At 55.9% G+C, this 20,640-nt stretch overlaps 1 protein-coding gene across 5 annotated transcripts in view; it reads left to right on the top strand.

Annotated features, from left to right (window-relative positions):
• Nucleotides 1–9,520: 9,520 nt before the first annotated feature.
• The window catches only part of VWA3B (von Willebrand factor A domain containing 3B), a 53,433-nt gene continuing 42,313 nt past the window's right edge, over nt 9,521–20,640 (top strand). For 4 of the 5 annotated variants that reach the window (XM_029082984.2, XM_029082988.2, XM_029082986.2 and 1 more), the window contains exons 1-5: nt 9,521–9,659; nt 11,608–11,835; nt 14,943–15,037; nt 16,465–16,715; nt 19,494–19,653. In XM_029082984.2, the coding sequence (XP_028938817.2) occupies nt 9,611–9,659; nt 11,608–11,835; nt 14,943–15,037; nt 16,465–16,715; nt 19,494–19,653 (783 nt within the window). In that variant the 5' untranslated portion in view covers nt 9,521–9,610. The remainder of the gene's footprint in view (nt 9,660–11,607; nt 11,836–14,942; nt 15,038–16,464; nt 16,716–19,493; nt 19,654–20,640) is intronic. The other variant, XM_029082985.2, reaches the window with a different exon arrangement.

The following is a 20,640-nucleotide window of genomic DNA, read 5'->3' on the forward strand; positions in this document are numbered from 1 at the left end:
AAACCCAGCCTCAACCCAGACCCAGCCCAGTCCAGCCCCAACAGCAGCCCGGTGCAGTCCCGACCCAATTCCACCACCAGCCCATGGCAGCCGCAGCCCGGTTCCAAAACCAGCCTAGCTCAACTCCAGCCCCAGCCCCAACCCGGCTCTAACTCTAACCCGCTCCCAGCCCAGCCTCACCCCCAGCTCCCACCCCAATAAAGCCCACCTCCAGCCCCAGCCCTCACCCAGCCCCGGCCTAACCCGGCCTCAACCACAGCCGAGCTCCTGTGCAAGCCTCCGTTGGAGTGGCTCGGAAGTCTCCTCCTCCTCCTCCTCCTCCTTCTTCCGTCCCCCGCCAACTTGCCTCGGCCCAGGCAGCTCTTCAAACCCAGGGACTCGGAACTCATCCTGCAGAGCCCGGGATGAAGAAGTGTCACGCGGGACTGGGGTCCCACGAGCAGGAACAGACAGAGAAGGAGGGCAGAAGCCCGGGCCGGGCCGGGCTAGGGCCCCAGGGCCCAGGGCCAGTGAGGGAAGCGGCTCCTGGGACCACGGGGTAGCAGCCGCAGGGATGGGCAGATGGCAGGTGAGACGCAGTATGGCCTAGTGGCAAGAGCACGGGCTCGGAAGTCGGAGGTCGTGGGTTCTAATCCCTGCTCCTCCACTTATCAGCTCTGTGACTCGGGGCAAGTCACTTAACTCCTCTGGGCCTCAGTGACCTCATCTGTAAAATGGGGATTAAGACTGTGAGCCCCACGTGGGACAACCTGATTATTTTGTATCTACCCCGGAGCTTGGAACGGTGCTCGGCACATAGGAAGCGCTTAACAAATAATAGTAATGTTGGTATTTGTTAAGCGCTTACTGTGTGCCGAGCACCGTTCTAAGCTCCGGGGTAGATACGGGGTCATCGGGTCGTCCCACGGGAGGCTCGCAGTTAATCCCCATTTTACAGATGAGGTCACTGAGGCCCAGAGAAGTGAAGTGACTCGCCCACAGTCACACAGCTGACAAGTGGCAGAGGCGGGAGTCGAACCCATGACCTCTGGCTCCGAAGCCCGGGCTCTTTCCACTGAGCCATGCTGCTTCCCTTATAACGAATACCATTATTACTATCACTATTCTTATTATTACGGCCGTGGGTCCTGGTGGGCAGCTGAACAGGACCCGCTGAGCCGAGTCTGGAGCCCAGCACTCAGGGAATGACGGGGGCTGGGATGGGGGGCGGTCAAGGAGGGACCGGTGCTATTTAATGAGTGCTTACTGCGGAGAGAACACTGTACTAACCACTCGAGAGAGCACGATACAACAGAGTTAGTAGACATTAGTAGCCAGTGCACCTCTCTTTTCGTCACGGGTTCAGATCTCGGCTCCGCCTCTCGTCAACTGTGTGACTTTGGGCGGGTCATCTGTAAAATGGGGAGGCAGACTGTAAGCCCCACCGGGGACAACTATCTATTTATTTTGTTGATGAAATGTACATCGCCTCGATTCTATTTAGTCGCCATCGGTTTTTACGAGATGTCCTTCCCCTCGACTCTATTTATCGCCGTCGTTCTCGTCCGCCCGTCTCTCCCGATTAGACCGTGAGCCCGTCAAACGGCAGGGACCGTCTCTATCTGTTGCCGACTTGTTCATTCCAAGCGCTTAGTCCGGTGCTCTGCACATAGTAAGCGCTCAATAAATACTATCGAATGAATGAATGAACTTGATCACTCTGTATCCTCCCCAGAGTTTAGAACAGTGCTTTGCGCATAATAAGTGCTTAACAAATGCCATCGTTATTATTTTAGCGCTTAGAACAGCGCTCGGCACATACTAAGCGCTTAACGAATACCATAATTATTATTATCATCTCTTCAAATTCCTCCAGTGGTTGCCCTTTCCTCCAGGAAGCAAGCGAAAACTTTCAACCACTGGCTTTAAGGGAGTCAATGGGCTCTCTCCCCGCTACGTCTACCGTCTCGAATTCCTCTCCTCCGATCATCTCCTTGACCCTCTCCGATCTGGCTTCCGTGCCCTTCCCTCCACAGAAACCGCCCGATCACCTCCTTCTCGCCAAATCCGACGGCCTCTACTCCATCCTAACTCTCCTCCACCCCTCAGCTGCCTCTGGCTTTGTGAACCATCCCCTTCCCCCGGAAACGTTATCCAACTTCAGCTTCACTGAACTCTGGCCTCTCCTTTCTCTCCTCTCATCTCTCTGGCCTTTCATTCCCGATCTCCTGCTCAGGCCCCACCTCCGCCTCCCACCCCCTAACTGTAGGGTCCCTCAAGGTTCAATTCTAGGTCCCCTTCTAATTCTCCGTCTACACCCAGTCCCTTGGAGAACTCATTCGCTCCCATGGCTCCGACTACTACCTTTACATGGATGACACCCAGAGCTACATCTTCGGCCCTGATCTCTCTCCCTCGCCGCAGTCTCGCATTTTTTTCTTGCCTTCGAGATATCTCTACTTGGATGTCCTCCCCTCACCTCAGACTTAACCTGTCCAAAGCAGAGCTCCTTATAATAATAATAATGTTGGTATTTGTTAAGCGCTTACTATGCGCAGAGCACTGTTCTAAGCGCTGGGGCAGATACAGGGTCATCAGCTTGTCCTTCGTGAGGCTCACAGTCTTAATGCCCATTTTACGGATGAGGGAACTGCGGCACAGAGAAGTGAAGTGACTCGCCCACAGTCACACAGCCGACAAGCGGCAGAGCCGGGATTCGAACGCATGACCTCTGACTGCCAAGCCCAGGCTCTTTCCACTGAGCCACGCTGCTTCTCTATCCTCCCACCCGAACCCTTTCCTCTCCCTGTTTTCCCCATCACCGTAGACGGCACCACTATCCTTCCCGTCTCACAACCCCGTAACCTCGGCGTCGACCCGGACCCTTCTTTCTCATTCAACCCACCTAGTCAATCCGTCACCAAATCCCGTCGGTCCCACCTTCGCAACGTCGCTAAAATCTGCCCTTTCCCCTCCGTCCAAACTGTTACCACGTTAACATAATCAATCCTCCCATCCCGCCTGGATGACTGCATCAACCCCCTTGCTGACCTCCCAACCTCCTGCCCATCCCCACTCCGGTCCATACCTCACACCGCTGCCCGGGTCATTTCTCTACAAAAGACGTTCAGGTCACGTCACCCCTCCTCCTCAAAAAAATCCAGTGGTTGCCCACCCACCTCCGCATCAAACAAAAACTCTTCCTCACCGGCTTTAAAGCATCCCACCACTTTGCCCCCTCCTATCTCACCTCGCCAGTCTCCTTCTACACCCCAGCCCACATCCTCCTTCATAGTAGACTCCTCCTCTGCCTCCCACCCCTTAATCTACTCACTCTGCCTCCATCTCTCCTCACTAGGCACCGACCCCTAGCCTGCAACCTGCCTCTGGCCCGGCACGCCCTCACTCTCTCAAATAATAATTACGGTAGTAATAATGACGATGGCATTTATTAAGCACTTACTATTTGCCAAGCACTGTTTTAAATGCTGGGGTAGACAGAAGCAGCGCGGCTCAGTGGAAAGAGCCCGGGCTTGGGAGTCAGAGGTCGTGGGGTTCTAATCCCGGCTCCGCCGCTTGCCAGCTCTGTGACTTTGGGCGAGTCACTTCACTTCTCCGTGCCTCAGTTACCTCATCTGTAAAATGGGGATTCAAACTGTGAGCGCCACGTGGGGCATCCTGATGACCTTGTATCCCCCCAGCGCTCAGAACAGTGCTCTGCACATAGAAGGCGCTTAACCAATGCCGCTATTATTACACAAGGGAACCAGGTCGTCCCACGTGGGGCTCACAGTCTCAATCCCCGTTTTACAGATGCGGTAACCGGGGCCCAGGGAAGTAAAGTGGATCGCCGAAGGTCACACGGCAGACGAGTGGCGGAGCCGGGATTAGAACCCACGTCCTCCGACTCCGGAGCCCGGGCTTTTTCCGCTAACCCACGCTCTCCCCACCTTCAAAGCCTTACTGATGGCCCATCTCCTCCAAGAGGCCTTCCCAGCCTAAGCGCCCCTTTCCTCATCTCCCACTCCCTTCTGCAGCGCCTCGCTCCCTTTGTTCTTCCCCCCTCCCAGCCCACAGCACTTACGTCCATATCTGTCATTTATTTATCTGCACTGATGTCTGTCTCCCCGACTCTAGACCGTAATAATAATGATGATGATAACGTTGGTATCCGTTAAGCGCTTACTATGTGCACAGCCCTGTTCGAAGCGCTGGGGTAGATACAGAGTCATCAGGTCGTCCCCCGTGGGGCTCACAGTTAATCCCCATTTTACAGATGAGGTCACTGAGGCACAGCGAAGCGAAGCGACTCGCCCGCGGTCACCCAGCTGACCCGTGGCAGAGCGGGGATTCGAACCCATGACCTCGGACTCCCGAGCCCGGGCTCTTTCCACTGAGCCACGCCGCTTCCCTGAGCTCCCTGTGGGCAGGGGATGGGTCTACTGTTGCGGCGCACTCTCCCAAGCGCCTAGTACAGCGCTCTGCACAAAGTTTACGATCAGGTGAAAGAATAGGGGATGCTTCGTCTTAGTCCACAGTGTGGAAAGGGGAAGGGATTTCACATCAGTTCCCTCAGCCACAGCCGGAGGATGCTGAGGGTTTAGCATCGGGTTGACATTTGATGTGTAGTCTGACCGTGTGGCCGTGCGTGCCGTCTCTCGGCCTGTGAGCTGTGTGTTCTGTGCTAATTCTGTGTACGTTGGCTAGGACCGTGTGTGCGTGTGCGTCTGTGAAAGCCTCTGAGAATGACGTCGGTATTTGTTAAGCGCTTACTAGGTGCCGAGCACTGTTCTAAGCGCCGGGGTAGACACAGGGGGATCGGGCTGTCCCACGTGGGGCTCGCCGTCTTCATCCCCATTTTCCCGATGGGGTAACTGAGGCACCGAGAAAAGAGGACAGAAGGAGAAGCAGAAGGGGAAGGAAGAGGCGAGAAGCAGGCAGGGTCCTTCCAGTCTGGGTGTGGGCCTGACTTTCTCGCCTCCTGAGAACAGGGATGTGTACCTTGCCGACCGCAAACAGCTGTGAAATAGGGACTGGGGAATGGGGAACCTCCTCTACTGCGGGTTGAAAGTAGCTTCCTGCAGTTGGCGGAGCGAAGGCGAGAAGGCAGCCCGGTCAGGGATGGTTCGAGGGATGGACTCCGAAGCCCCCAGAGCTCCACGTTTACCCTCACCCGGGCTCCCTTCGGGACTCCAAGAGGTCTTCCCTGACTGAGCCCCCCTTTCCTCTTCTCTCACTCCCTTCTGCCTCCCCTTGACTCGCTCTCTTTACTCATCCTCCTCGCAGCCCCACGGCAAATTTGTAATGGCCACGAATTGCCACCGCTGTCGTTTATTTATTTCCGTGAACGTCTGTCCCCTGCTCTAGACCGTAAGCCTCCCGTGGGCGCGGAACGCGTTTGACGCATCGCTCTCTTGTATCCTCCCAGCGCTTGGTACGGTGCTCTGTACGTGGTCGGAGCTCGATGAATATGATTGACTGACTCAGTTCAACACTCCCAGCCCCCACCATCCTGCCTCGGCTCTGCCGGTGGGGAGGATGATAATGATAGTAATAATAATAACGTTGGTATCTGTTAAGCGCTTACTATGTGCAGAGCGCCGTTCTAAGCGCTGGGGGAGGTACAGGGGAAGCGGGTCGCCCCACGTGGGGCTCACAGTCTTCATCCCCATTTTCCAGATGAGGTCACTGAGGCCCAGAGAAGTGAAGTGACTCGCCCACAGTCACACAGCTGACAGGGGGCAGAGCCGGAATTCGAACCCATGACCCCTGACTCCAAAGCCCAGGCTCCTTCCACGGAGCCAGAGAGGGGAGCCGAGTGTGACACCCTCTACTCCCGGGGTGAAGCAGGGTGGGGAAGCAGTGATCGGGGGCTTTTAAGGACGCAGAGAAGTAGTCTGGCTGGACCCTTCACCTTATCAATTCTCCCACCCAGCTCCTCTGCCGGAGACCCGTCTCTTCGGGGAGTGAATTTAGTCTTCCACCGTTTAGAAAAATCATTTCCCAAAGGTGCCGAGACACGGGGAGAAAGGAGCAAACTATCTCCAGATGCATCTAGTTCAACGAAGGCACCCAGCCCAGGGCGTTCCCAGCTGGGGAAGTTGAGATCGGACAGGCGAGAGGAAAAGAGAGGGGCGATTCTATCCGAGGGGCAAAGCGGGTGAAATTGAATTCCGGGAATATCATCTCTCGAACTTACCCCAGGAGGCGACGTCCAGGCTGCGTCTGGGTCGGGCTCCCCCGGCCTGTGGCGGCCAAGACTGTCCGGGCCCCTCTCCCTGCGACTTGTCAGCGAGGAGGCTCGGAGAGGGACTTGTTTACGTGACTCTCTGGCCTGCCACGGTCACGGTGGAGGCAGGCGGCTAGGTTAACCAAACCCCAACTCGGATGATCGAGGAAGGGGAAGTTTCAAAACGAGACTGCGGGTTTCGGCTGAGGCCCGCTTCGAATGAGGCGGACTCCTCCCGGCCCGACGGTGGGAGAAGGGTTAAGCGGCCAAGCCCCCGAGGACGGGGCCCGGACCCCGGGCCCTCGCCGCCTTCCATCCCAGAACGACGCCGTCCGGGAGGAGAGGGGAGATGGGGAGAAAGAGCCCACACGTAGTCGTCTGTCCTTCGAGCCGGGTGGTCTAGTGGGTAGAGGCCGGGCCTGGGAGTCAGAAGGTCATGGTTTCTAATCCCACCTCCATCGCTTGTCTGCTGTGTGACCTTGGACAAGTCGCTTCGCTTCTCTGGGCCTCAGTTACCTCACCTGTAAAATGGGGATTAAGACTGAGCCCCACGTGGGACGGGGACCGTGTCCGGCCCGGTTTGCTCGTGACTACCCCAGCGTTCATTCATTCATCCCTTAGTGGGAAGCAGCGTGGCTCGGTGGAAAGAGCCCGGGCTTCGGAGTCAGAGGTCACGAGTTCGACTCCCGGCTCTGCCGCTCGTCGGCTGGGTGACCGTGGGCGAGTCGCTTCACTTCTCCGGGCCTCGGTTCCCTCATCTGGAAAAAGGGGACGAAGACGGTGAGCCTCACGTGGGACGACCCGATGACCCTGTATCTCCCCCAGCGCTTTGAACGGCGCTCTGCACAGAGTAAGCGCTTAACGGATACCAACATTATGATTATCATTATCACTTGTCAGCTGTGTGACCGTGGGCGAGTCGCTTCACTTCTCCGTGCCTCGGTTCCCTCATCTGGAAAATGGGGATGCAGACGGTGAGCCTCACGTGGGACGACCCGATTCCCCCGCGTCTATCCCAGCGCTTAGAACGGCGCTCTGCACAGAGTAAGCGCTTAACAGATACCAACGTTATTTATTATTATTTACTGAGCGCTTACCGTGTGCAGAGCACTGTACTAAGCGCTTGGGAAGCACCATTCGGCCAGAGATAGAGACCGATCCCTACCCAACAACGGATTCACAGGGGAGACAGACGTCGACAGCACCGTTTAGACCGTCATTATCTGTAAGCCCGTCAGTGGGCCGGGACCGTCTCTCTCCGTTGCCGATTTGTCCATTCCAAGCGCTTAGTACAGTGCTCTGCACATAGTGAGCGCTCGGTGAATACTACTGAACGAATGATCCACCCCAGCGCTTATCACAGTGCCCGGCACGTAGCGCTTAACACATAGCGACATGATTATTATCGTCTCTGTTGCATCGTCCGTTCCAAGCGCCCAGTACGGTGCCGTGCACGTAGTGAGCGCCCAATAAATACGATGGCATGAATGAGCGCGTGAATCAAAATAAAGAAAGAGAATCCCAGGGACAGAGACGTCATCAGTGAAAGGAATAGACGAATAAATAAGTAGAGATGGACCCCCAAGTGCTGCGGGGAGGAGGGGAGAGCAGGGTGGCTCGATGGCGAGAGCCCGGGCTCGGGAGTCGGAGGTCGTGGGTTCGACTCCCGGCTCCGCCACTTGGCAGCCGTGGGCCCGTGGGCGGGTCACTTCGCTTCTCCGGGCCTCAGTCACCCCATCTGTAAAATGGGGATTAGCCGTGAGCCTCACGCGGGACGGCCCGACGACCCTGAGAGAACAGTGCTCCGCGCAGAGTGAGCGCTTGACAGATACCAACGTTACTCTTACTGTTCGATCGGAGGTCCGCAGGGCCTCCTGCGCGCTAAGCACCGAGCCCGGCGGTTGGGACGGGAACGGTCCCCGCCCCCCGGCCCGGTCCCCCCCCCCCCCCCCCCCCCCCGGCCCCGGTATCTTAGCAACCTCCGGCCGCGTCCCCGAGGCTGAGCGGGCCCGGCCCCCGCCCAGGTGGGGCTGCCCCCCACCCCCGCCCCAAGCCGCCCCCGGGGGTCCCCCTTCTCCCCCCCGGTCCCCGCTCGCACCCCCCGGCCGGGACCCCCGGCAGCCTCCATCCCCGCCCTCCCTCCTCCCCCCCCCCGAGCGGGACCCCCGGGTACCTCCGTCCCTTTCCTGCCCCCCCGCCCCCCTCCCTTCCGGGCAGGACCCCCAAGAGCCTGGACCCCCTCCCCTCCGGACGGGACCCCAAGAGCCAGGATTCCCTCCCCTCCCCCCCCCGGGCAGGACCCCCCGGGAGCCTGGATTTCCCCCCCCACCCCCGGCAGGACTCTCAGGAACCTGGATCCCCTCCCTCCCTTCCCCCCCACCCTTTTCTGCGCAGGACCCCCAAGGGCCTGGACCCCCTCCCCTCCGGGCGGGACCCCGGGAGCCTGGATGCCCGCCCTCTCCTCCCCACCCCGGGCAGGACCTCAGGAGCCTGGATTTCCTCTCCCCCCCTACCCCGGGCAGGACCCCCCGGGAGCCTGGATCCCCTCCCTCGCCCCCCCCCCCCCCCCCCCCCGCCGGGAGCCTTGGACTACCATGCCCAGGCCGCCGGCCCGGAGGCTGCCGCTAATAATAATTAATAATTACGGCATTTGTTAAGCACTTACTATGTGCCAAGCGATGGTCTACCACCTGGGGTAGATACAGGGTAATCAGGTTGTCCCACGTGGGGCTCACGGCCTTGATCCCCCATTTGACAGATGAGGTCAGGGAGGAGTTAAGTGACTTGCCCGGGGTCACGCAGCGGACGAGTGGCAGAGCCGGGATTAGAACCCACGTCCTCTGACTCCCAAGCCCAAGCTCTTTCCACTAAGCCACGCCGCTGGGAGCCCCCGGGCTACGGTCTTTTCGGCCCCCTCCCTCTCCCCGACACCCCCCGCCTCCACCCCGACGGCCAGAGAGTCGGCTGGTCAGGGTGGGTGGGTCGCCTAGGTCCAGCGCAGATGGGGTGTCGGGGTAATAATAATAACAATGATAACGTTGGTATTTGTCAAGCGTTTACCATAGCCCTCGGCCCCTGGCCCAGCCTGCCCGGCCCCTAGCTTACCTTCGCCCACCCTGAGCAGGCTCGTGAGCATCGACTCGGGATGGGCAGGACGCTGTGGCTTCAGAGCGTGGTGCCTGCATATATTATAGAAGTCAGAAGCGCCAAACTCGTTGGGTGGTGGTCTTCCGCCGCCCCCCCCCCCCCCCCCCGCCCGGGACCCGCTGACTAGACTTGCCTCTTGGAGATCGGTCTCTCCGGGGAGGCTGAGCCGCAGGAAGACCCCAGAACCGCGCTGCCTTCGCCCCTTCTCAAGCAGGCCTTCGGCTTCCTCGGAAGGGCCAGATCCCGTCCTCTCGAATGGCCGGTGAAACGCGGAGCGGGCGGGCCTGGCGCGACTCGGAGGGAGGTAGGAAAAAGGAAGGCAGGGGAAGGCACGGGGTTTCTCGGGGGGCTGGAAGAAAAAAAAAATTGAATTGGACCCCCGGGGTGGAGGGGGGCGTTGGGGGGCTGTCACGGCCAAGGGGGGGAGCGAGCAGGTTGGGAGGGGAAGTGGCGAGGCCCTGAAGAGGTGGTCGGGCCCAGCGCCCAGGGTCTCGGGGCGCAGCGAAATGGGGGAGGCGACGCCGCGGCCTCTGGGGACCAGAGAGACGGCGGAGATTGGGGCTGGGGGTTGGGACGACATAGTGGGAAGAGCACGGGTCTGGAAGCCGGAGGGACCTGGTTTCTAATCCCAGCTTTGTCACTTGCCTGCCGAGTGACCTTGGACAGGTCACTTCACTTCTCTGTGCCCCAGTGACCTGCCCTGTAAAATGGGGATTAGGACGGCGAGCCCCATATGGGACAAGTACCGGGTCCAACCTGCTTAGCTTGTAGTGAGCACTTAACGAATACCATTAAAGTAAATAAAAGAACAAACCGGGCTCTTCCCATCTCCTGCCACGGTCCTGAGAAGGAACAGGATGAAGGGTTAGGGGAGGAAGGTGCTCGAGAAGTTTGGTGGGGCTGTAAGCTCACTGTGGGCAGGGAGTGCTTCCCTTTATTGTTATATTGTACTCTCCCAAGCGTTTAGTGCAGTCCTCTGCACACGGTAAGCGCTCAGTAAATACGACTGAGTGAATAAAATGAGGGGAAAGTTCGGACGTGGGTTGGTGGAGTCAGCAAGCGACTTCCTTTGCTCACCCTGATTGGGGGCTTTCCCCCAGCCCCCTGCCCTAGGCCCAAGAGAGAATCCCTGCCCTTCTGCTCATTCTCGTCAGCTTATGCCAACTGACTTTGAGAGATTTCTGCTCTAGGATAACCTGGAAAACAAGCCCTGGAAGGTCTCGTGATGTCTTCAGATCGTGCCGTTTACTAATGATGATATTGGTATTTGTTAAGCGCTTACTATGTGACAAGAACTGTTCCGAGCGCTGGGGGAGATATAAGCCGATCAGGTGGGACGGAGTCCCTGTCCCCCATGGGACTCACTCTCTTAAGCCCCATTTTACAGATGGGGGAACTGAGGCCCAGGGACTTGCCCAAGGTCACACAGCAGACACGTGGCGAAGCGGGATCGAAACCCAGGTCCTTCTGACTCCCAGGCCAGTGCTATATCCGCTAGGTTGTTGGGCTTCCCAAATAAAACTACTGCCATTATTAACAATAATAGTAATAATTTTGATATTTGTTAAGCACTTACTGTCTATCTATCAGGCACTGTACTAAATTCTGGGGTGGTTACCAGAAAATCAGGTTGGACACAGACCCTATCCCACGTGGGGCTCGCAGTCTCAATCCCCATTTTCCAGATGAGGGAACTGAGGCCCAGAGAAGTGAGGTGACTTACCCTAGGTCACACAGCAGAGAAGCGGCAGAGCCGGGATTAGAACTCATGACCTTCTAACTCCCGGACCCGGACTCTATCCACTAAGCCGTAGCGCTCACTGCGTACGGACTGAGCGCTTGGGAGAGTCCACTAGGGTTGGTAGACACGGTCCCTGCCCTCAAGAAGCTTTCACAAACGCTAGAGGCCAGCGGACTGAGGGTGTCTTGGGCCGAGGATGGAGGGAGGGGAAGGGGGAGGAGGAAACGAGTCCCATATGGGACGTGGACTGTGTCCAACCTGACCAGCTTATTTCTAGCCCAGCGCGTAGTCCAGTGCCAGGCACACAGTAAGCGCTTAACCAATACCGTAAAAAAATAAAACTTAAAACAAGGAAGCTCCCGCCCGGCCCGCTCTCCTCCTTTGGCCTGCCGGCCGGGGGGCACGCGCCCTCGGGGCCGGGGGCAGAGGAGGTGAGGCGCCGGAGGACGGCGGAGCGGAGGGATCGCCGGAGCTCGGTCACGGGCCCCTGAGCCCTGCGCCTCTTCTCCAGCAGCTTCCCTCGCTCCGGAAGCCCAGCCCGGGCCAGAGGAGGCCAGCTGCCCACAGGATCCCCAGGAGAGACCGAGGGAGAGGAAAGAAGGGCGGCCCGGCGGTCAGTGGCACCCAGACGTGCGACCTCTCGTCTCATCCGAGAGATGGCTCCGGCTTCACGGGCTCCGCAGGAACAAACTGACCCTCTCCCAGATCGTCTCGCAGCTCGGATTTCCCCGGCGGGAAGGTGATGATGGTGGCATTCGAACGTATTTATTAAGCGCTTACCGTGAGCAGAGCGCTGTACTGAGCGCTTGGGAAAGTACAACGGCAAGGAGTGACAGTCCCTGCCCACAACGAGCTCGTGGCCTAGAGGTGGGGGAGATAGACATCAGTACAGATAAACAGACATCGATACTAATAAATAAAATCACGGATATACACACGAGGGTCAAGGGCAAAATTCTAGCCATAGCTGGATTCTACCGTTAAGATACGAGAAAATGATTCTGTGACAGAAATGGACCTTAACTAGCAGGAAGGAGAAGAGCAGCAATCCAGCAAACGAGGAAAGGTATCATCCAGACAATGCATGGGATTACTTTTAGAGTGAGGAAATATGCTCCGAAAACATAATATATAGCCCGGAGCGTTCTTCCAGAGCCACGCTCCGAACACCTTATCGCGTTGGCTTGGAAATACTCAAGGGACACCCAAAGCTGGGCTTCAACATGGGAGGGCCTGCCACACACTGAACTAAGCACTGTGGTGGATACAAGCGAATTGGATTGGACACAGTCCCTGTCCCACGTGGGACTCCCAGTCTCAATCCTCATTTTACTGAGGCCCGGAGAAGTGAAGTGACTTGGCCAAGGTCACACAGCAGACAAGGGGCAGAGCCGGCATTAGAACCCGCGTCCCGTTGACCGCCAGGCCTGGGAGCCTTCCACCGGATCTCGATACGTCCCGACTGGACTCGGTCGGTGCTGTACTGTGCAGTCAGGAAACTGCTTTGGAGCCTGGGCCTGGCCCCCTTAGCCACGGCAGCAACCTGGCGACGAGGCTCCGGGGTGCTCAGATGCTAGCCGGGCCCTCTCCAGCACGAGCAAGACGGTCACTTTCCCGGCCATCGTCTCAACACCGCCCTGGCCTAGCCAGGAGCAAATTCGGCTACCTGTTTCGGGTCTCTACAGTCCCCAGATCCAGCCTCGTTGCTCAGAAGATTGAACTGCCCCTCTCCGACAGGTGCCTAAAGCCCGGGCCTTCTACGCCTGATCCGATTATATTGTATCCGCCCCAGCGCTTGGCCTACTGTTATAATTATAAGAATAATGGTGGTATTCGTTCGGCACTTACTATGTGTCAAGCGCTCTGCTCAGCGCTGGGGTAGATACGAGGTCATCAGATTCCACATGGTGTCCGTAGTCTAAGTAGGAAGAAGTAGGAGGTATCGCATCCCCATTTTACAGATGCGGAAACGGAGGTACAAAGAAGTTAAGTGACTCGCTCAGGTCACTCAGCAGGCAAGAGACAGAAGTGGGATTAGAACCCAGATCCTCTGATTCTCAAGGCCATGCTCTTCTCACTAGGCCACACCGGCTGGGTTACTTCCCTTAACTCTTAGTCCTGCCTTAAACACCACCCCCAACCCTCCCTCTCCGCAGTCTCGCATTTCCACCCGCCTTCGAGACATCTCTACTCGGCTGCCCTCCCGTCACCTCGAGCTTAACGTGTCCGAAACGGAACTCTTTATCTTCCCACCCAAACCTCGTCCTCCCCATGACTTTTCCATCACTGTAGACGGCACCACCGTCCTTCCCGTCTCACGGGCCCGTAACCTCGGCGTTATCCTTGAATCCTCTCTCATTCAACCCACGTGTTCAATCCGTCGCTAAATCCTGTCCGTCCCAGCCTCATAACATCACTAAAAGCCACCCTTTCTTCTCCATCCAAACTGCTACTACTTTAACACAATCACTTTTCCTATCCTGCCTGGATTACTGGATCGCCCTCCTGGCTGACCCCCCAGCCTCCTGTCTCTCTCCACTCCAGTCCGTACGTCGCTCTGCTGCCCGGATCATTTTTCTACAGAAATGTTCAGGACATGTTCCCCACTCCTCAAGTCACTCCAGTGGTTGCCCATCCACCTCCACATCAAACAGAAACTCTTCACCATTGGCTTTAAAGCCCTCAATCATCTTGCCCCCTCCTACTTACCTCGCCGCTCTCCCGCTACAACCGGTCTGGACACTTCACTCCTCTAGTGCTGACCTTCTCACTCTATCTCGATCTCGTCTAACTCACCTCCGATCCCTTGCCCCCGTCCTCCCTCTGGCCCGGAGCGTCCTTCCTTCTCAGATCCGACAATTACTCTCCCCCGATTGAAGGGACATCTCCTCCGAGAGGCCTTCCCTGCCTAAACCCCCCTTTCCTCTTCTCCCACTTCCTTCTGAATCATCTCGACTTGCTCCCTTTATTCATCCCCCCTCCCAGCCCCGCAGCACTTACGCATATATCTGTAATTTCACTTATTTCTATTAATGTCTGTCTCCCGCTCTGGACTGTAAGTTCATCGTCAGCAGGGAAAGTGTCTGTTGTTATATTCTACTCTCCCAAGCGCTTAGAATAGTACTCCACACACAGTAATCGCTCAATAAATATGATTGAATGAATGTACAATCCTGCCTTCACCCTAAATAATTGTGGATTTTGTCAGGCACTTTTTACATATCGAGCAGTGTTCCAAGTGCTGCTGGGTTGGCTACCAAGTTAATCGGGTTGAAAACAGCCTCTGCCTCACTTGGGGCAAACAGTCTAAAGAGGAGGGAGAATGGCTATTGAAGCCCCAATTTACAGATGAGGAAACCGGGACACAGAGAAATGAAGTGACTTATTCAAGGTCACACAGCAGGCGAGTGGTGGAGTTGGAAGTAGAACCCAGGTTCTCCGACTCCCAGGCCCGAGCCCTCTCCACTAGGGCACGCCGCTTTCCTAAACGCAGCCCTAGCTCTAGATCTGAATCCTAATCGGTCCCGGGAATTCAAAATCCAGTTTCGTCTCCCCCTCCCTTTCGTCCATGTGGCAGAGAGAACCAGAGGGAATTCAGTCGTACTCACTCAGTTGCCTTTATTGAGCGCTTACTGCACGCAAAGCATTTGGGAGAGGAATGCTGGCCTTTCTTTCCCACCCCGACCTCCCACCCTGTCTAGGGTTGAACCCCTTCTCTACAGACAGGCGATGATCTGGGGGGGTCCAAGGATCCCGAGATGACACTGCCGTGCAGCAGGAGATCATAGAAATGAAGTCGGTTGAAGAACTGGCAATTCACCCCTTGAATTTTTGTATAAAATACAGGGTTCATACGCTCCCTGGGCAGACGCGTGGCTTCTCGGTATGCGGTCGGGCTGTTTCACCAGTACGCCACACCCGAAGGCGGAAAAGTGTATAACGTAAGTGCCGGCGCCCTCCCCGTGACCTCCGGCCCCTTTCTGGGCGTCTGCTGGGACCGACGCGTGCGGGTGTGTAGTGTCTAGTTTCCCGTTGGCACGGGACGCTCTGCTGGCACCCCGTGTAGCTGAGGAAACCTTGAAACCACGCTGAATGCCAGGAGAGCAAGAGGTTTGCCCTGCTGGGTGCCGGGAGTCAGCTCCCCGAGAACGACCGCACGACTCCTGAATCTGGGGTCCGCGGGGTACGGTTGGCGCGTGCAGGATTGCCTCAGAGAGAGTCCTCATCTTCGTCCTTCCTGACAGGGTAGTAAAGCGCGTGCTGGGAAGCGGTAGTCGGGCATTGAGAAAGTGGAGGGAAACTGGGAGGGGTGGGAGGGGGAACGGAGCGGAGCGGAGGGAGGGAAATGCAGTTTCCCGGCACTACCTGCCTAGATTTCTAGATGCTCGCCAGCGCCTCGGCAGAGGTTTCTTAGCGGGAATCGCTCGGAACAGACAGGCTGGGCGGAGGAGGTGGTTGATATCCACCATTTCCACTCCTCTGGGACGGAAAGCAGGTTTGGGGTTTTTTCGGTTTTAAAAGCCATTTTGGGAGCACTCTTACTATGTGCCAGGCACCGTAATGAGCGCCGGGGTAGATACGAGCTAATCGGGTCGGATGCAGTCCATGTCCCACACGGGGCTCAGAGTCTTAATCCCCAACTGAGGCACGGAGACGTGAAGTCACTTGCCCGTGGTCACACAGCAGACAAGTAGCAGTCAGGACTAGAACCCAGGTCCTCTGTTTCCCAGGCCCGTGCTCTTTCCAATAGGCCACCCTGTTTCTCGGCAATTAATTCATCTAATCGTATTTTTTGAGCGCTTACTGTGCGCAGAGCACTGTACTAAGCGCTTGGGAAAGTACGATACAACAATCAACAGTGACATTCCCTGCCCACAACGAGCTTACGGCTTCCTTCCCGGGGGCGGACCCGGCTGTCGGCCGCATCCCTCTCTGGGCTCCTTGGAGTAGGGGACGTTTGTTCCTGGGGAGGGGAAGCTTGGCTAGGGACAAGGCCAAAATGGGTCGATGATCCTTATTCATAATCTAATTAATATTACTAATAATAATGATATTTGCTAAGCACTTACTACGGCCCAAGCACTGGGCCAGTGCAGTCAGAGGTCACAGAGGGCTCACAGCCTAAGGGGGAGGGAGAACGGGACTCCTCATTTTATGGATGAGGAAACTGAGGCCCAGAGAAATTAAGTGACTTACCTCAGGTCACACTGAAGATAAGCGGCAGAGCCGGGATTAGAACCCGGTTCTCCCAACGGACTTTCCAGTAGGCCACGCTGCTTCTCCAAAGATCAGAGGCCCCTTCCCGTCTTTCCGGTCTCCGACCGACGCCGAGTTGGACGTCTGTCTTTCCTCTTTTGTCGGAACCAAGCTGACGGCTAAGGAAGAGCTGCTTCATCAGTGTGGGGAGTCGCTGACCCGAGCGGCGGAGCTGTTGCGGCAGAGGTTGGAGTGGCTGACCAGCGAGAGCCGGCAGATATTCGGGGTGATCCAGGAGACCTCCGTGGCCGTCGTGTTGGACTTGGGCTCCCTGGCTGGACCCCGACTGGCTCTTTGCCAAGAGGCTGTGGTCCTGGTCCTCCGGGAACAGGTGGCTCACCTGGCCGGATTCAACGTGATCAGGTGAAGGTCGCGACGTCACGCGGAACTTGAGAAACAGGACGGGCGGAATAACGACAGTGATAATGATCGTGGTATTTGTTAAGCACTTACTATATGCCAGGCACTGTATTAAGCACTGGGGAGGATAGAAGATAATCAGGTTGGACACAGTCCCTGTCCCACGTGGAGTCTTAATCTCCATTTTACAGATGAGGTCACTGAGGTACAGAGGAAGCGGAACGACTTGACCAAGGTCACATAGCGGACAAGTGGCGCGGCCGGGATTAGAACCCAAGTCCTTCTGACTGCCAGGCCCGTGCTCTAACCACTAGGCCACACCGGCACCTAGAGGAAAGGCCAGTTAGAGAAGCTTGTCTGGCCGATCGTAAAAATGATGATATTTGCGAAGCACTCGCTATGCGCCACCCACTGTACTAAGCGCTGAGGTAGTTGCCCTAGAAGCAGATCGGACCCACTCCCTTTCCCACGTGGGGCTCACAGTCTAAGTAAGAGGGAGAACAGGTATTGAATCCCCATTTTGCAGATGAGGAAACTGAAGCCCAGGAAAGTTAGGTGACCTACCCAAGGTCACACAGAGGGCAAGTGGTAGAGTTGGGATCAGAACCCGGGTCTCCTGAATCTTAGGCCTCCGTTCTTTCCACTCCTTCTCTCCTAACACTTTGCTTTGCCCACCAAATCATTTTAAGTCTGTCATTTTCGAAAGTGCTTGGCAAGACTGTGGCCAAAAACTGTATTACGAAGAAACCCAAATCATTTCACGATAATAATAAATAGCCCGGGCTCTCCTCTAATGTGGGGATAGCATTCTCTCAGAGTCCTGCGTGAAGACAACTCACAGTATAACATTCACTCCAGGTCTGACTCTGTGCACGTGCCTATTAATACGCTACTGTCGAGAAGCGGCGTGGCTCAGTGGAAAGAGCCCGGGCTTTGGAGTCAGAGATCGTGAGTTCGAATCCCAGCTCTGCCGCTTGTCAGCTGTGTGACTGTGGGCAAGTCACTTCACTTCTCTGTGCCTCAGTTACCTCATCTGTAAAATGATTTAAGGGATTAAGACTGTGAGCCCCACGTGGGACAACCTGATTCCCCTGTGTCTACCCCAGCGCTTAGAACGGTGCTCTGCACGTAGTAAGCGCTTAACAAATACCAACATTATTATTATTATGACTACTGTCTCTATTAACGCTGTTATAGGCTTAGCAGAGAAGCGGCGCGGCTCAGTGGAAAGAGCCCGGGCTTGGGAGTCGGAGGTCGAGGGTTCTAATCCCGGCTCTGCCGCTTATCAGCTGTGTGACTTTGGGCGAATCACCTCACTTCCCTGTGCCTCAGTTACCTCATCTGTAAAATGATCTAATCTCCCCCGATTAGACCGTAAGCCCGTCAAAGGGCAGGGACCGTCTCTATCTGTTACCGATTTGTACGTTCCAAGCGCTTAGTACAGTGCTCTGCACATAGTAATCGCTCAATAAATACTATCGAATGAATGAATGAATGAATAAAATGGGGATTAAGACTGGGAGTCCCAAATGGGACAACCCGACTTCCTTGTGTCTACCCCAGTGCTTAGAACGGTGCTTGGCACAAAGTAAGCGCTTAACAAATACCATTACTGTTATTATTCTACAGCTACTACACTCTACAGCTTCTACAGAATTGTTATTATTATTACTTTTACATTACTACTACTAATAATGAGGGTATTTGTTATTTTTCCCTCGTCTGGAAAATGGGGAATTAAGACTGTGAGCCCCACGTGGGACGGGGACTGTGTCCAACCCGATTAACTTGTACCTACCGCAGTACTTAGAATGGTGCTTAGCGCGTAGTAAGTGCTTAACAGGTACCTTAATTATTATTGTTATTCTTATTAATACCTGTTCTGCCACCCCATTAGATTGCAAGTCCTCTGTGGGACAGAGGCTATGTCTGATCCGTTTCTGTTTTTATCAACTCCAGCTCTCAGTGTAGCGCTCGGCCCATAGCGAGCGCTCAACGCTCCAGTCCACACTTCACTCTGCTGCCCGGATCATTTTTCTATCAAAATGTTCCGGACGCGTCATCCCGCTCCTCAGAAAACTCCAGTGGTTGCCCGTCCACCTCCGTATCGAACAAAAACTCCTCTCCGTTGGCTTTAAAGTTCTCCATCACCTTCTCCCCTCCTACCTCACCTCCTTTTTCTCTTTCTACAACCCAGTCCGCACGCTTTGCTCCTCTGGCGCTAAGCTTCTCACCGGGCCTCGGCCTCACCCGTCTCGCCGCCGACCCCGGGCCACATCCTGCCTCTGGCCTGGAACGCCCTCCCTCCTCAGATCCGACAGACAACCTCTCTCCTCTGCTTCAAAGCCTTATCCTTTCCAAGAGACCTTCCCAGACTAAGCCCCACTTTTCCTCATCTCCCACTCCCTTCTGCGTCACCTTGACTCGCTCCCTTTGCTCTCGCCTCCCTCCCAGCCCCAAAGCACAAATATTTATATATATATATATATATATATCTGTAAATTTATTTATCCTTTCGGTCTATCCCTCTCCCAGCCCCAAAGCACTTACATACATTTCTGTAATTTTATTTACTTGTACTGATGTCCGTCTCCCCCACTCTAGACCGGGAGCAGGGAATGTCACTGTTTATTGCTGTATCGCACTTTCCCGAGCTCCTAGCACACAATAAGCGCCCAATAAATACAGTCGAATGAATGAATGAACAAATGCCACGATTATCGCATCGTCCGAGAGCCAGCTCACCGCGCCGTCCGCTGTCTCCTTCCCGTCTTCCCTCAGGGCTGGAAAAGTTGTGGCCAAGTGGCAGGAGGCTGCAGTCCCCGTGGATGAAGCGTCCGTCGGCTCGGCCGTTGCCTGGATCCGGTCGTTGGAGGCCGGGCCCGTGCTTGACCCCTCCCGCTCGGCGGAGGCCGTGCAGGAGTCCTGGAGAGACCCGGAAGTAAGTCCGCTTGACCTTTCATCCCTAACTTTTCTGAGGACCTGGGTTCTAATCCCGGCTCCACCACTCGTCTGCTCTGTGAACCTGGGCAAGTCCCTTCACTTCTCTGGGCCTCGGAGACCACAGACCAAAGGCGTCAGCCTAGTGGGAAGAGCTCAGGGTTGGGAGTTAGGAGACTTGGGTTCTAAGTCCCAATTCTGCCTCTAGTCGTGGCGGGGCACTTTGCTTCTCGGAGCCTCAGTTTCCTCATCTGTAAAATGGGGATGAACTGGCCATTCTCCCTACCCCTTAGACTGGAAGCTGCACGTGGGCCAGGGACCCTGTGATCTGATCCTCTATTGTATCAGAAGCAGCCTGGCCCAGTGGCAAGAGCAAAGGCCTGGGAGTCAGAGGACCCGAGTTCCTGGCTCGGCTCTGACCCTTGCCTGCTGTGTGACCTAGGCCAAGTTGCTTAACTTTTCTGAACCTCAGTTTCCTCATCTGTAAAGAGAGAAGAGGCGTGCCTTAGTGGATAGAGCAAGGCCTTCGGAGTCAGAAGGACCTTTATTCGGTTGCATTTGTTGAGCGCTTACTGTGTGCAGAGCACTGTACTAAGCGCTCGGGAGAGTACAACGCAACAAGAGACAGACGCGTTCCCCGTTCGAAATGACCTTACAGTCCCGGTCCCGCCACCTGTCTGCTGGGTGACCTTGGACAAGTCACTTCACTTCTCTGGGTCTCAGTTACCTCATCTGGAAAACGGGGATTAAGACCGTGAGCCCCGCGTGAAACCAGGACTGCTCGCTTGTATCTACCCCAGTGCTCAGAAGAGTGCTTGGCACATAGTAAGGGCTTAACGAACACCATTAAAAAAAAAATTCCACTTCCTCCAACTTAAACCGTGAGCCCTGCATGGGACAGGGATTATGTCCCACCCGGACTGTGTAGCATATACACTGACAGTGCTTAGCATATAATATGCACTTCGCAAATACCTACCATCATGCT

The sequence above is a fragment of the Ornithorhynchus anatinus genome, chromosome 18, assembly GCF_004115215.2.
Source record: "Ornithorhynchus anatinus isolate Pmale09 chromosome 18, mOrnAna1.pri.v4, whole genome shotgun sequence".
Taxonomy (NCBI): domain Eukaryota; kingdom Metazoa; phylum Chordata; class Mammalia; order Monotremata; family Ornithorhynchidae; genus Ornithorhynchus; species Ornithorhynchus anatinus.